A 17,472-nucleotide genomic window follows, 5' to 3' on the forward strand; every position below is an offset into this window, starting at 1 on the left:
TATAAGTGGAATCATATAGTATTTGTGTCTTCGTTGTTTGACTTATCTCACTTATTATTATGTCCTCATGGTTCATCCACATTGTAGCAAGTTTTTTTTTTTTTAATTAGACAATGATGGATGATAATGTTATACTTCTTCAGTAATTTCCCACAATTTGCTACATATGAGGCAGACAATAACTGGTTAAGTAAAAAGTTGTGTTTTTGTTCTTTCGTATTTGAGATTGTATTCCCATAGTGTTGTCTCAGTAATGCAAAATTGTTGTATTTGTTATCTATGTGTGCTTTTGTTACATTAAACCTCTTGTAGAAATGCTGGTGGCATGAACTACTTTATTTTGCCTGTAATAAAGTTGGTTTTTTCCCTCTTATTTATAGGAGTTGCAGGAGCTGGGCCACTTTTCACCTCTGGTGTACTTAAAGCTATGGCTGATATCAATGAAAGGCCTATAATATTTGCATTAAGTAATCCTACAGCGAAGGCTGAATGCACAGCTGAGGAAGCATATACACTTACAGAGGTATTAATAATTGTATGAATTATTTACTCTCTATAAGCTTATTATTTATACATACTTGTGTAATTCTTTTTGTGGTTACTATAGAAATTACAAGGTTCATCATGGGTCGTCATATTCTGATATAAATTATTGCTTATATCATTTCTGGAAAACAATCACTTTATAACTCCATCTTAACACCTTTAATGCTTTTTGTGCTATTGCTGTGCATTTTAATTCTCTAAATATTTTTTTAATTTAATTTTTTTTATTAATTTTTTTTACATCATTGTTCATTTTTTAACACTATTTGCTTCCCCCCACCCCCTCTGGTGTAGTCCCCATAGAGTTTCCTTCACCAATGCACCCGTGCACCATCACCTCGGTCCCCTCTGCTCCTCCCTCCCCCCCCCATCCCTCTCCCTTTTACCCTGCAGGATGTCTCTGATTTATAATTGTCTATTTTTGCTTTGTTGTGTTTTGCACTGTTATTATTTATTACACTGATGTCTTATTGGGTTCCCCTATATTCCTGCTATAAGTGAAACCATCCGATATTTTTCTTTTTCCTTCTGGCTTCTTTCACTGAACATAATTCTTTCTAGCTCCATCCACATTGCTGCGAATGACATGAGTTTATCTTTTTTGATTGCTGAATAATATTCCATTGTGTATATATACCACATCTTGATCCAGTCATCTATTTTTGGGCATTTGGGTTGTTTTCAGGTTTTACCTATTGTAAATAGTACTGCAGTAAACATAGGGGTACAGGTGGTCTTTTGAATCAATGTTTTTGTGTCCTTTGGGTAGATCCCTGAGAGTGAAATTGCCAGGTCATTAACTCCATTTTTAGTAGACTGAGGACCCTCCAGAGAGCTTTCCACAGTGGTGGACCAGTTTGCACTCCCACCAGCAATGTAAGAGACTTCTTTTTTCACCACATCCTTGCCAACATTTGTTGTTGCTGTTTTTTTTGATATGTGTTATTTTTACTGGTGTAAAATGGTATCTCAATGTGGTTTTGATTTGCATTTCTCTGATTATAAGGGATGTTGAACGTTTTTTCTTAGGCCTGTTGGCCATTTACATTTCCTCTTTGGAGAAATGTCTTTAAGTTCTTTGGCCCATTTCCTGGCTGGATTGTTTATTTTGTTTTTGTTGAGTTGTGTGAGTTCTTTGTATGTCTTTGTGATCAGTCCCTTATCAGTTGAATCGGAGTGCAAAGATTTTTTTCCCAATCAGTGGGGTGTCTCTCTGTTTTGGTTTATGTCTCTTTTACTGTACAGAAACTTTTCAGTTTGATGTAATCCCAGGTGTTTATCTTTTTCTTGACTATCTTTGCTTTGGGTGATGAATCTTTAAAGATGTTATTGCGATGTATGTCTTGTGTTTTATCTGTATTTTCTTCTATACATTTTATGGTTCCGTCTTATGTCTGGTTCCCTTATCCATTTTGAGTTGATTTTTGTGCATGGTGAGAGGTAGTGGTCTAGTTTCATTTTTTTGCATGTGGTGGTCCAGTTTTCCCAGCTCCATTTATTGAACAAACTGTCTGTGTTCTATTGCATATTCTTTGCTCCTTTGTCAAAGATCAGTTGTCCATATAAGTGTGGTTTTATTTCTGGGCTCTCTGTTCAGTTCCATTGGTCTGCATGTCTGTTTATGTTCCAATACCAAACTGTTTTAATTATTATGGCTTTGTAGTATAGCTTGAAGTTTGGAAATGTGATACCACCTTTCTCCTTTGTTTTCATCAGCAGGGCTTTGGCTATTCGTGGTTTTTTGGGGTTCCATATGAATTTCATCAGTATTTGTTCTATTTCTTCGAAGAATGTCATTGAGGTTTATATTGGAATAGAGTTGAATCTGTATATTGCTTTTGGTAGGATGGACATTTTAATAATGTTAATTCTTCCAATCCATGAGCAGGGGATGTCTTTCCATTTCTTTGTGTCTTCTTCTATTTCTTTTAACAGTGTTTTATAGTTTTCTTTGTATAGGTCTTTCACCTCTTTTGTTAGGTTTATTCCCAAGTGTTTGATTTTTTTTTGTCTCAATTATAAAAGGGATGGTTTTCTCGATTTCTTCTTCTTCAGATTGATTGTACATAGGAAGGCTACTGATTTTTGTGTGTTGATTTTGTGTCCTGCTACTTTACTGAGCTGGTTGATTATTTCAGGTAGTTTTTCTGTGGAGTTTTTGGGGTTCTCTTTGTATATTATCATATCATCTGCAAATAGTTTTACTTCTTCTTTCCCTATCTGGATTCCTTGTATGTCTTTCTCTTGTCTTATTGCCCTGGCTAGGACCTCCAGTATTATATTGAAGAGCAGTGGTGAGAGAGGACATCCTTGTCTTGTTCCTGATCTTAAAGGAAAGGCCTTCAGCTTTTTACCCTTGAAAATAATATTGGCAGTGGGTTTGTCATATATGGCTTTTATCATGTTAGGTATGTTCCTTCTATCCCAAGAATTTCAAGGGCCTTCATCATAAATGGTTGTTGGACTTTGTCGAATGCTTTCTTGGCATCTATTGATATGATCATATGGTTTTTATTTTTCTTTTTGTTGATGTGTTGGATTACACTGATTGATTTTCGTATGTTGAACCATCCTTGTGCCCCTGGGATGAATCCCACTTGTTCGTGGTATATTATCCCTTTGATGCATTGTTGAATTCTGTTGGCAAAGATTTTGTTGAGGAGTTTTGCATCAGTGTTCATTAGGGAGATTGGCCTGTAATTTTCTTTTTTTGTTCAGTCTTTGTTTGTTTTTGATATTAGTGTAATGTTGGCTTTGTAGAACGTATTTGGTAGTATTCCTTTTTCAATTTTTTGAAAGAGTTTGTGTAGGATAGGCACTAATACATTGCTGAATGTTTGGTGGAATTCATTTGTGAAGCCATCTGGACCTGGGCTTTTGTTTTTGGGGAGTGCTTTGATTACTGCCTCAATTTCGCTGCTTGTAATTGGTCTGTTTAGTTCTCTTTCTTCTTTGTCCAGCTTTGGATGATTAATTCTTTAAATATTTTAAACCCCTGAAGATATTACTGTTGTTTTAAAGAAAAAGTTATTCATTTAGATTTACCTACATTTTAATATTTTCTGTTGCCATTTGGTCCTTTATGCATGTCTATGCTTCTATCTGGGATCATTTTTCTTATAGAAAAGTTGTTTTTTATGTATGGGTCTGATGGATGATTTCGATAATTTCTTATCTTGACTTCATTTGGAAGGAGGTGTTCACTGTTCATAGAAGTGAAACTTGAGACTTTATCTTACCACTTTGAAGATATCATTGTATTGCTTTATGATTTCTGTTTTCTGTTTGATACATCATTGTGTCTTGGGTTTTAAGCTGTTTTACTACAATGAACCAGGTGTGATTTTCTTTGAATTTATTCTACCTGGACTGTTGATGTTCCTTTTTTTGTCTGTTTAGGTCTCATTTTCTCTTCCTCTTTTGTGAGACTCCAGTTACATGAATGTCAGATTTTTAACCATATCTTATATATATCATATACTGTTTTTATATGTATGTATATATATATCTGTATACATACACATACACACCATTCCATTTGTTCTGTATTTCAACCAGTGATTTTCTTTGGATTTACCTTCCAGTTTGCATATCCTCTTTTTAGATGTGCTAATCAGTTGTTGAGGATCTAAATTTATTTTTGTGTAGAATTTTTGTTTCATTCCTTTTGTTATATTTATTTTGTGCTTAATTTAAAATCAGTATTATAGAAATAATTTATTTGTAAATACTGTTTTCTTGCTCTCACATTTCATGAAACAGTTTTTACCCTCTTCATATGTTTCTTCACCATCAATGTTTGTCTTAATGAGAGTAATTTTTTGTCTAAAACAAATTTTTATGTTTTCTTCCAAATTGTTTAAGATTTAGCTCTTTTGAATTCTCTGACATTGCTACTGGGTTATTGCTATTACAGCTGTTAATCAGGATGCTATCCATGGGAGGTCTAATCTGTTTCCATAGTTTACCCTTTCTCCTCATGTGCACCCCACTGGGTATGAATCACAAGCCCTGGGGAATCTATCAGCTCCTCTTATCTTAGTGGTCTCTGAACTATCATTTTTCTCTCTGTGTCATCATGAGATTCCTGACAGCTTTGCTGTGAACAGACTCTCAGCCACAAAGTTTGTTTTTGAAATTGGCAGTCACCTTTGTGGAGAAAGCTTCAAGTGCTGGCATGCTTTCTTTTTTTTTTTGAATCTTGAATATCTCCTACTTTCAAAGTCCACTATCTTGGTAGCACTCCTGTTTCCTTAAAAAGTACCTTCAATATTTTCCATTGAGTTTTTCTTTTTTTATTGTTACCTGAGGGGGATTTAATATGAAACAGTCTAGAAGACTAGATTCTGAGTGAGCAGAACTCTCTTAGGACTTTACCAATTTAGTACTCGTGCTCTAGATATATTTAGCATTCTTTAGTCTCACTGTTAAAACTTTTATTTTGGCACATATTCTCTCAATTTCTTTTGCTTCTATATCTCCACTTTGTTAGTCAAAATTAATTTTGTTCCAACAGTTTTAATAACTACTGAAAATATATTCAGTGTGTCTTGGGCACACTGGAAATTTTGTATTTCCAAAATACAAAAATAATAAATGTTTTGGGCAATGGTGGTATATCACTACATGACTGCTCACACTAGTTTGATACAGTATATTTCATTAGTTTTAAGATGCTAATTTTTTTAATTTGCATGCCTTTAAATTGTATTATCTCTGAAGAAAGATAATAAAACATTGTCTATAGTTAGATTTTACATAAATTCTTTCTCAGTGTTGCATAAAATAATGGCATGTTTGTGTATTTGCAATTACCTCTTAAATTTTAAATCTTTAGTTTTTAGTGGAGAGATGCCTTGGTGTTAATCTAATACTCTGTTGGTTAGTGAGTCACAGAGAAAAAGTACCTTTGTTTTCATGTTTAATGTTTAGGTGCTCAATGAATAAAGATTGCATTTGAGAATGAGAATATAGTTATTGAAATCTGGCCACATTCAAGTTATAAGTTGATTATGGGGGGCTGGTTGATGAGGGTGAAGATGGCTTGGAAAATATGAACTGCTCTAGAATCTTGCTGTTCTAGAGGAGAATTCCCAAATAACTCTCCTTATTTACTGATACCATGAGGACATAACAGAGTTCCCACAAAGAGCTCTGTTGGATAATCTGCTATTAAAGTTAATGTTGGTACAAAAATAATCTATTAAAATATGTATGCTAGTATTTATTTAAAAAATGTAAAATTTTTTAAAGGATATAGAAGTGTCTTGTTTTTTCAAAATTTACTAGTGAACATTTCCCTCCTTTACTTGAATGTATGCTATGCTTAAAACAGACCTCAAATAAGAGTTTTAATACAAGGATTAGTAAATCATGCCTGTTTGCAATAATATACTGGTTACTTTTACTACGGCATTTAATTTTGAATTCACGTCAATTTTCTAGTCCTCGTAACAAGATTGAGGTTATTTAATCTTTTAACAGGGAAGGTGTTTATTTGCCAGTGGCAGTCCATTTGGGCCAGTGAAACTCAGTGATGGGCAACTCTTCACACCAGGGCAAGGAAACAATGTATATATTTTCCCAGGTAAATGACACCATTATTTATGTTATAGAGTAAAAATCATTTACTTCAAAATAATTTCATAATATTATTTAGCATTTAAGATAAAAATGAGCAGCAGTGTTTAGGTAATGAATGTACAGTAAAACTCAAACAATTCAGCAAACCCAGCATGCTCTGTTTTCCATGAAAATTTATTTGTCCATTTGTTACTTAAACTTACTTTTGTTATAGGAGTAATGTATTGTGTTACTCATAAAAATGCAAAGGCATTAGAATGATATAAAATTATTTAACCTCTTTAGCTCCTCTTGCTATCTCTGTATCTATTATTAAGTAGTGACTCTCAGTTGTCTGCTTTGAAATTTTTGTGGTGGTTATGACTGACATTTTATCTGTTTTTTTTTTTTTTTTAATTTAAGCATGACCATAATACTGGTATCACACCAAAAGGGACTGGTGGTAATAATTGCATAATGTCACATTGCATCAGTTCTTTCAGTTCAGCAATTTTTGTCATGTCCAATACCTTTTCCTGATCCTAGAATCACTGTTTTTAATAGCAGCTTTTTAAAAAAAGTGTTGCAGTTCTTTCACATTTCTCCTGAGAGTTACCAAGATTCCTTTAAATATTGCTTCCTTTGTACTGTTCATTTTCCATAAATGTCTATTGATCCTTAATTGTTCATTCATTTTAAGGAGAGACTGTTGAGTAAGGTAGAGATTTGGCATGAGTTCCTTTGTACTTTGCAATTCTCTTCATGGGCTCGCCCTGAGTAACTGGCAGCTAGCTCTAGTTAGGATAATAAAGAGAAGGTAGTGCAGGTAGGCTAGCATCAGGCACGTATGTTGTAACTGCTGTCAGAGCAAAACTGATAGACCCATGAATATCCCCGTGCTTTATGGACTTTCCTTCATTTTCCCCCTGTGGTTGTGTTTGTCTCAACTGTCAGAATTCTGACCTGTTTGTCTCTTGAGACCTAACATGTATAATAAAAACTCCCCCATCACTGATGACTCTTTTCAGAAACTGATAATGTTCAAAATCAACATATTCTATCCAATAATATTTCTTTTTTTTTTTTTATAGAGGCATGTTTTTATTTATTTATTTATTTATTTGTTCGTTTGTTTTGTTTATACATGCACTGCGTACAGTCAGAAGTACGGGAGGGTGAGAGAATTCACCAGAGCCAGAGCAGGGAGCAGAGCAGGCAGAAGGACCAAAGTACACTGCTGAGGGGAGCAGCGGGCGGCAGGAGAGGTCTGCGCGCCATGTGGGACCCTCCTCCGGTGGCCGGGGAGCAGCCAGGGATCGAACCGGCGCTGCAGAGGCTGCGGGCAGCTTCGGAACCCAGCGCTCAACCGCTGCGCCACCGGGGAGGCCCTCCAATAATATTTCTGTAGCATAGGATATGGAAAGAAATATTTTTCTGCTGATTTTACCTGTCATTTTTTATATCATATGTAACTAAGGAATTCGGCAGTTGATTACTTTTATACAACACTTCAAATTCCTAACTGTATTAATAAATTGTTAGCCCTATAAAAATAACTTGGTAGTAGAAGTAAAAAAGGATCTTAAAAACAGTAAATTGACCAAACATTTGCTGTTAAAGCAATCAAAAACAAGTATCTGGTAATATTTGAATTACGTAGTCCAGCAACAAGTAGATGAAATAACCACCAAAAAGCTTTGAAAGGGCCAAAAGGGGGCCTCCCTGGTGGCGCAAGGGGTTAAGCACCGCACTTTGAAGCAATCTGCAGCCTCTGCAGCATGAGTTCAATCCCCAGCTGGCCAGGGAGCAACCCACATGGCACAGAAGACCTCCTGTCTCACCCGCTGCTCCCCTCAGCAGTGTATTTCAATCAGTTTGCTGTTCTGCTCCCCACTCTGTCTCTGGTGAATCCTCTCTCACACACACACCCATATCTCTGGCCTATACCCCAGCTCTTGTATGCATAAATAAGTAAATCTTTTTTAAAAAGGGGGGCCAAAAGGCTATCTTAAGATACTAACTGTAATAAAATATTGACGATTTTTGTGTTAAGACTAGGGAAAGAACTAGAGCTCAGAGAGCTAAACCAACAGTTGTGGCCAGTTTAGCTCTAGATGAGTTAGTTCTCTGATTAGGAACATGAATCACAGGGGGAGGTTAGGGTTGGAGACTGGCCCCTGCCAAGGGTAGAAGTCTAGTGAACTGCCTCCCATCCTGGGCTGAAACCCTGAAGGACTGACCTTGGAACATGAGTACCACATGGGTGATCTAGAAAATCTCAACCCTTTGTTCTGGACTACCAGTGCCCACAAGTACCTAGGGAAGCAAACAAAATCTCTGTGAATGATAACACTGTCCCAGACATCAAATTATTTTTACAAAAAAATGTTCTAATACTGACATAGTTAAAAAGTAAAAAAGATAATGAGACATGTAAAGTGACAGGGCAACACAAGGTAAAAGTTGCAAAAACAAGAAGGAACTCAAGATATCAGACAAGTGCTGTGAAATGGAAGTGTGTATTATGTTTATAGAGATAAAAATCAAGCTTTAAAAAGTCAGCCAAGTACCACTAAATTCTAAAATTGAAAAATACAATAAATTAAGAACTCAGTGAATGAGGCTTACCACAGATTAGACCAATGGGAATTAACAAACTGGAAGATAGTGAGAAGAAATAAATAGAGGGAAAAAAAGAGGACAATGTAGAAAAACAAATTAGATAGGCTTTTAGTTGAAGTCCCAGAAGAAAATGAAAGTAAGAGTGAAGCAGCCCTGTGACTGAGAATTTCTGATACCAGTACACGATATGCAGAAAGCTCAGTGTAACTGATGTGGGATAAATAAAAAAAACTGCAGAGCCTCCCTGATGGCCTAGGGATTAAGTCTCAGCACTATCACTGCTGTGGCCTAAGTTCGATCCCTGGCCAGGGAGCTGACCCACATATGGTACAGCAGACCTTTCCTGTCTTGCCTGCTGCTCCCCTCAACATTTGAGTATATATGCCTGTTCTGTTCCCCATTCTGTCTATGGTGAATCCTCTCACCACCCCCCATTCCCCCCCAACACCTCTGTTCGTTTTACACCTCATTTCTTCTATGCAAAAAAAAGAAAAAAGAAAAAGATTAAAAAGAAAAAGAAACCCACATCTAATATCATTATTACAAAGCTTCAGAAAATAACAACAAAGAGAAGACTATGAATATGTTCAAAATAAAAAGATTTCCTCCAAAGGAGTAACTGCCAGATTGGCAAATGATTCAACAGCAACAAGATACCAGAAGGTATGGGATGATATATTTAAGTCACTCATGCAGAATATTTGTTCATTACACAGCTCAGTTATCCTTCATGGAGTAAGGTAAAATGAAGAAATTTTCAGAAAAACAGAAACACCCCAGGATTCACTACCTGCAGCCTATAAGAAAGGAAAAGCAATTCTAAAGTGTGTTCCTTAGGCAGAAGAAAAATAATCTCAGGTTCAAGCTCAGAGACATAGGAAGGAATGATGAGGAAAGGAAGTCGTGAATATGAGTTAGACAAAACAAATGTATTGAGAAAAGTCATTTGATTTTAGCTAAGAATTCTTTTATCTTGATTGCTTTGGGGGGAAGGGCTCTTTGGGTTGTGGTGAGTTACCATTAATTTGCTTTAAATCTGGGAATTATTTCATCATTTACTTTTCATCATTTGAAAAGTAACATTACTAAATCAACTATTTAAAATGTTTTCTAGGCGTGGCTCTAGCTGTTATTCTCTGTAACACCCGGCATATTAGCGACCATGTTTTCTTAGAAGCTGCAAAGGTAAATGTTTTAAATATTGTTTGGTTTCTTTAGAGATGAATTATAAAGATTAGTGGATCTTAATTAAAAGCAGACATAGAGAGAATAAGAGAAGAGAATGGGAAAACTATTATATTTTTGATTGGCCCATATCCTTTTGCCTAAAAATAATTTTTTATCCTGAGTTTTCAGATGTTGATTGTCTGATATGAGTCCTTTCATATTTGTGGGTTTTTTTTTTTGTTTTTTTTTTTTAAAGATTTATTTTTATTTATTTTATTTATTTATACAAGCACTGGGTACAGTCAGAAGCGCGGGAGGGTGAGAGAATTCACCAGAGCCAGAGTGGGAAGCAGAGCAGGCAGACTGACGAAGTACACTGCCGAGGGAAGCAGCGGGCGGCAGGAGAGGTCTGTGCGCCATGTGGGACCCTCCTCCGGTGGCCAGGGTGCAGCAGGGGATCAAACCGGCGCCACAGAGGCTGCAGGCGGCTTTGCAACCCAGCGCTCAACTGCTGCGCCACCCGGAAGGCCCTTTGTGGGTTTTTTTTAAGATTTATTTCCATGTAGAAGAATTGAGGTATAGGCCAGAGGTGTGGGGGTGAGATGATTCACCAGAGACAGAGTAAGGCGGATCTACTGAAATACACTGCAAGGGGAGCAGTGGGTGAAACAGGAGAGGCCTGCTGTGCATGTGGGTTAGCTCCCTGGCCAGGGATAGAACACAGGCCATCACAGTGGGCCTTCTCAATGGTAGCACTAAGCCTTAACCCCTTACATACCCTGGAGGCTCAGAGTACTTTCATATTTGAAACACATATACTGTACCTGTAGTACATATTTCTGAAGGGTAATGTGACAGCATAGATAAAATTATAACTCCTTATATTTTTTAATGGACAAGTACTGTTTTGTTTTTTTTTAATGAGGACCTATTGAAGCTCCAGATTTTGCAATATGAATTTTGAAGAAATCACATTAATATACTTGACATGGCAGAGCAGACCTCCTGTTTCACCTGCTGCTCCCCTCAGCAGTGTATTTTAGTGAATCTACCTGTTCTGCTTCATACTCTGTCTCTGGTAAATCCTCTCACTGCCCCCCATGCTTCTGACCTGCACCCCAGTTCTTATAAGCATAAATAAATCTTTTTAAAAAAATAAATCACATTAATACACACTTGAATGTCTACTTTCATAGGAGCTATTGTAGTTAGGCCAAGCCTGTATATATTAGGTAAAATATATATCAATAAGTTTTTATATCTGGTTATTTCTTTATTGTTTGATGGTGAACAGTTTTACTTTCTGCAGTGGCTTAAATATGTTCCTGCTAGAAATAAGACTTATGTTACCTATATTATTCTCTGCTGTCCTAAACCTTTTTCTGTTTTATTAGCTCCTTATTGTAATGTGTAAACTTAAACAAAACTCCTTATTGTAGTGTGTAAACTTAAACAAAATTGTGACAAAACTTAAACGAAAGTATAAAAAGCTTTTTTTCTCTTCAGGCACTCACAAATCAGTTGACGGATAAAGAGCTAGCTCAAGGAAGACTTTACCCACCACTTGCTGATATTCAGGAAGTTTCTATTAACATTGCCATTAAAGTAAGTTAATAATTTATACCTCTCTTTATAATTTTAGTGAGGTTTTCTTATACAAGTAATACAAGTTTACTAGACGTTAAGTTTGAAACATTTAAGAAATGCGAAGAAGAAATTTTAGATCATGCATTCTCTTTTTTTATTTAAATTTTATTTTTATATTCCCCATACAATTACAACCCCCTTATTTTGACCCCAATCTCTCCTTTCCCCGCACCCACCCTCCATAGAGTGTCTCTGGTTCATAGTTGTTTGTTGATTTTGATATTTTCTTTCTTATAGTTATTCTTTTTCCTGGTCCCTTATTTAAGTTTTCTAGATTCCTGCTATGAGTGAGACCATCCGGTATTTTTCTTTTTCCTTCTGGCTTATTTCGCTGAGCATGATCCCTTCCAGCGCTATCCATGTTGCTGCAAATTGCATGTGTTTATCTTTTTTGAATGCTGAGTAATATTCCATGGTGTATATGTACCACATCTTCTTGATCCAGTCATCTATTTTTGGGCATTTGGGCTGTTTCCATGGCTTAGCACTACTGTAAACAGTGCTGCTATAAACACAGGTGTGCAGGTGCTCTTTGGAATTGATGTTTCTGTGTCCTTTGGGTAAATACCTAGGAGTGGAATTGCTGGATCATATGGAAGCTCTATGTTTAGTAGGTAAAGAAATCTCCACATAGCTCTCCATAGTGGTTGGACCAGTTTGCACTCCCACCAGCAGTGCAGGAGAGTTCCTTTTTCTCCACATCCTCGCCAACATTTGTTGTTGCTAGTTTTTTTTTAGTATGTGCCATTCTCACTGGTGTAAGGTGGTATCTCATGGTAGTTTTGATCTGCATTTCCCTGATGACAAGTGATGTTGAACATTTTTTCATATGTCTGTTGGCCATTTGCATTTCCTCTTCAGAGAAGTTTCTTTTTAGCTCTTCTGCTCATTTTTTGACTGGATTATTTTCTTTGTTGTTGTTGAGTCTCATCAGCTCTTTGTAGATTTTTGTGATCAATCCTTTATCATTAGTGTTGTGTGCAAAAATTTTCTCCCAGTCGGTGGGGTTTCTCTTTGTTTTGGTTATTGTTGTCTCTTTTGCTGTGCAGAAGCTCTTTAATTTGATGTAGTCCCAGCTGTTTGTCTTTGCCTTAACTATCACTGCTTTGGGTGATGTGTCTGTAAAGATGTCTTTGATGTGCATATCATGGAGTGTTTCGCCTATTTTTCCTTCTATGTATTTTATGGTTTCAGGTCTTATGTCTAGTTCTTTAATCCATTATGAGTTGGTTTTTGTGCATGGTGTTAGGTAGTAGTCAAGCTTCATTCTTTTTGCAAGATCATGCATATTCTTAGTACCAGAATATAACCCACATTATTTTGTGTTTGTTGCCTTCTTGTCTTTTTTCTTTCCTAGCACATATGTATATACTTAGGCACCTGTGCCTATTTTTATAATTGGGTTCTCCCTGCACTTTTTCACATTTATGATATAGTATAAGCCTTTGAGGTTCAAATCAGTGATTCTCATGTGTGATCACTAATGCCGAATGGGAGTCTTTTTGTATTTATATCCTAGTTTGTTTAACCATTTCTCTACTTTGGGCATTTGAACATTTTCCTTTTTGTTAGAAATAATATAGTAGTGAAAATCCTTAGAAAAACTTTTATGTGCACTTGTGATTTTTTTCCCTTAAGATAAATTCCTCATCATAAGAACAAAAGGTATTAATTTGTTAAGGTTCCTGTTACATATTATCAAATATCTTGTCAGGAAAAAAGTGTTGATTTACATTGTACCTGTGGATCTGAGGGTATCTTTTTTCCCTCACTTTTGGCAATACTTAGAATTATTTTTAAATCTTGCATATTTAATAGGTAAAAATTGTATGTTGTTTTTATTACAGCATGTGTTATTAATGAGATTGAAGAATTTTGTTTATTAATTTATTGTATTTCTTCCATAAACTGCCTGTTCACGACCTTTGCTTGTTTTTATATTTATCTTTCTACTTCTTAACATTGAATTCTAAGGGCTCTTTATATACTTAGGGTAGTGATCTGTTTGCTGTGTTTGTATTTTCCCATTTGTTATTTATTTTAATTTGTGAAATTGTTTGACATGCCATTAAAAGATGTTAAGGGAATTATCTGTTTATTGAATGGAGTGTCTCCTCACCTTCTGTGAATGTCATTGCCTCTCCCACTCCTAAATCATACAAATATCTACCTTCGTTGTTTTCCAAAAACAAAGCATTGTAATCCCTCTGCACTTTATTTTAGTGTATGATGTGCAAAGAGGTAACTTTAAAATGCATCAAACTTATGGTGAGATTGCAGGTGATTTTTAAAAATTTTTTCTACTTTCCATAGTTTCCAAATGTTTTAAAATTAGCACAAGTACTCTTTATTTTTTTAATTTGGGAAAAAAATAACGTCCTTCTAAATTCCACATTTCTGTGTTTTAATAGTATTTTTCCTTTCAAATAAGTAACTCAGAGCCTGCATAGTAATCTTATTTTGTTTTCCAGGTTGCAGAATACTTGTATGCTAATAAAATGGCTTTCCGATACCCAGAACCTGAGGACAAGGCCAAATTCATCAGAGAAAGAATATGGCGAAGTGAATATGATTCACTGCTGCCAGATGTATATGAATGGCCAGAATCTGCATCCAGCCCTCCACAGATAACAGAATAGAAGCACTCCCACTGAAAAATACCTTCCATGCTTCAGGGAACCCTTTTTTTCAGGCACAAAGAGATAATGTTCTGAAATGTATGTTTTCTTTGTTGTATTCTCATCGACCACTTTGCTTGACTTAATTTTTGCCATTAATCTACATGTCTTTAGGGGGTGAATGTGTTGTTATTGACCACCAGTACCCTGCAATCAAATAACGATAATGCTTTAATTCTGATTTATAGCTCATACCACAGCAAAGAAGTGTTTAAAATGTATTTGTGAGTATCTTCATTTATGCTCTTGTTCATGCCTGCCAAAGTATTAGCTATTTACTATTTTAAGTAGTACTCTTAAGTCACCCATCATTTTTAGGGCTACTAAAATGGAAATTTACTTCCTGTTGATATGTATACAGGATTTTAAGAAGCCAGATTTAACCAAATTCTAAAGACAAATTATCGATATCTTAAAATGCTTTTTTATATCTGCTTCATTTTACCTTCATGCTCTGAAATTCCTTTACAATAGTTGAATCTAGAGAAGTGTAAAAAAATCTACCCTATTTATTTTCAGGAACTAAATTGAAACTTAATTATAACATTGTAAGAGAGAAATTGGAACTACTGCTGCCTTTAGACGAAATAGTCTCGTTTTCAATGGTGTATAAAAATCATAGTGTAACTATTTAATAAAGGTAATATCTTAAATTTAAGTGCTTCAATTATGCTATTTTATTACCCAAATGGAAAATTAGGTTTGCTTAGTATGAACAGCGCATTTCCATTTTCATTATTTGTAGATGATCCTAAGGGAAGGGGGTATGGAATGCATAATGCATAAATTAAATTATGACTGGCATCATGTGACTTAACAAATTAGTGATGTGTTTCTCATCTAAATGAGTAATATTTAACTGGAAAGGCTATACCCCTATTTAATAGGGGTGTTTTTTTATTACTTGAGATGATTTTGGAATGTTCCTGTAATTCATTTCTTTGAATATTATTAGTCGTGGCATCTCTTTCTTCATGGAAGATGAATGTAACTTTTTTAAACCACCAGCTACTTGCTAAGTAGGGTTAAATAAGCAAGGTGTCCAGACCAGGAAATCCCATTTTGACCCCAGTAAGAATGGGTAATTGGTTATGAGACCAGTTTTCTTACGTGACTGACAATACTAGAGAGTTTAAAGGAAAATACAAAAGCATTATGAAAAATGGTAACATTGCTATATATTTGCCTAACATGATTGCTTTGAGGGAACAAAACTTTGAAATGTTCATTCTAGAATATTTACTATAAAAAATTATTCATAGCTACATGTCAGCATGCACACTGTTTGACAACTTTTGCCAAAGTCCATATGTTAGATGTGATACTCTGTAGAGGAAAAAAGGAACACTCCATTCATAGTTATTCTTCTTTACTTTCACCTTCATTGAGAGCTCAATTCTTAATAATTTTTGATACAATTCAGTACTTTAAGAATGCTTTAAATGGCATTGCCATTTGGAATATAGAAAAGTCAGTTAATGCATTTGACAGATGAGTAAAGTCAGAAGTCTGCTAGATAAGTCTGTTTTGTAAAATAAGCAACTGGATCACAACTTGTTATACTGAGTTAAAGATGAACATTTTCTTTTTCATATTACCTTTGTCAAAACAAAACCACCATCAAAAATTCTCTGAAATATTGACTTTAGTTAGTAAATCTAATAATTGCAAGTTTGCTTTTTTTGCATAGTGCTTTTTAAAGGCAGGAACATACACTGAGTTTTAAAGTAATTTTACTGAGATGTTTGCTTATTAAATGTGTCCAGGACAATCCTCATGGAAATTAAAAATATTTTAGGGGAAAAGGCCAAATGGCATATACCCTACTTATTTTAATAAAACAAAAATCTTACATTTATTTTTTAAGCATCTATTATTGTGTTATTTACCAACAGTATTTTAACAAGTAACAACTATTGAATGCGAATTAAAAAATAGTTTAATAGTCAAGCCAGGAATGCAGGCAGGAATTAACAGCATCATGGAAGAGGGGTAGCAGCATAATGCCATCAAATTGGAAAAGAAACTGAAACATTTGGGCCTTCATGGAAACTTTTACCTAACAAGAAGTTAATTATTTTGAAAAACATTATTTTGAATAGAGAAAAATTTCTGTAATTAGTCTGTCAGACGTGATTTGGTAGGAAAAAGGATACAAGTCTTTCTCATCTGGCACCACCGCCTGTATTATGAAACAAATTGCAAACTAGCAAGGAGAGGTTTATTAACTCTAATGGGAAGTTTTAAAGACTGCTTCTTACCAGGAAGTTGCCTCAAAATCACCATAAAGCTGCTTTAAAGTGCAGGTGCCTGTCTCCCCTCCTTGCAGGCCCCCTGAAAGGTATATTTTCTGCAGATCCCTCCTTGATTCGCATGCATACCCTTCCCTGCCTGCCCAATCTCTGCCTTTAGCAGAATTCTCAATCGTCTAGAAAGCTAATTGATTGCTCTTGCTGATGCAGTGGGTCTGGACTGTGGCCCAAAAGTCTCATCTCTGACAAGCTGCCAGATGCTGGTACAGAGAGTGTCCTGAGTGGCACTGCTTCTGGGTATGGAGTGTGGTGTGCAATTTATGTTCAGTGCACATGCAGAATATGCTTTATATGCAAAAGGTAAATTAGGTTTTTACACGGACTTGGTTTCATCTTTTTTCTAAGGTATTATTGACAATTTCAGAGATAGAACCTGATTTGATATTTGTATATATTAGTAACGATCACCACACTAAGTCAAGTTCATGACCGTACAGTTACAATGTTTCATTTGTTATGTGTAGTTTTATAGGATGTTTATAAGAACAAAAACTAATACAGAACTTTTAAACATTTTTCTAAAGCTACATTAACTAGAATATTGTTCAATTCTAGATTTTTAATGTACTTATTATCAAGTAAAACCTAGCAACCATTTTTCATTTATAAAAGATTAGCTATCAAATGGATATTTCTTTCTTCCCTGTTATTGTTGTCTTATATGACTGACCCTATCCTTTGTTCTTTCTTTAAATTATCTGTCTCTGCAGATAAGATTCTGCTTTGCAAAGGAATTGCTTATATATTCATACCAAAGCATAATAATTGTTAAGGGATGTGGAACATTAGTTACTGCCGTCAGATAACTGAGAACCCCAAAGGGGATGGTGGGTAGAAAGCATTGCCTTAGAGAAAATGCTTCGTCCAAATGCTCCTGTAGCTTTTTTCCCAAGTCCATTCAGTAACCCTGGATGATAACATACTCTTGGGTTCTGTTG

The 17,472-nt window shown here is 35.4% G+C and overlaps 1 protein-coding gene across 1 annotated transcript in view; it reads left to right on the forward strand.

The window, feature by feature from the left end:
* The window catches only part of ME2 (malic enzyme 2), a gene marked incomplete at both ends in the record, with an annotated part of 35,411 nt that extends 21,228 nt beyond the window's left edge, over window positions 1-14,183 (forward strand). Inside the window, 5 exons of the mRNA XM_084252899.1 lie at window positions 381-523; window positions 6,031-6,133; window positions 9,845-9,915; window positions 11,404-11,502; window positions 14,016-14,183. Coding sequence (XP_084109025.1) covers window positions 381-523; window positions 6,031-6,133; window positions 9,845-9,915; window positions 11,404-11,502; window positions 14,016-14,183 — 584 coding nt within the window. The remainder of the gene's footprint in view (window positions 1-380; window positions 524-6,030; window positions 6,134-9,844; window positions 9,916-11,403; window positions 11,503-14,015) is intronic.
* Between the last annotated feature and the right edge of the window lie 3,289 nt (window positions 14,184-17,472).

Source organism: Talpa europaea, assembly GCF_964194135.1.
Source record: "Talpa europaea genome assembly, chromosome: 13".
NCBI lineage: Eukaryota > Metazoa > Chordata > Mammalia > Eulipotyphla > Talpidae > Talpa > Talpa europaea.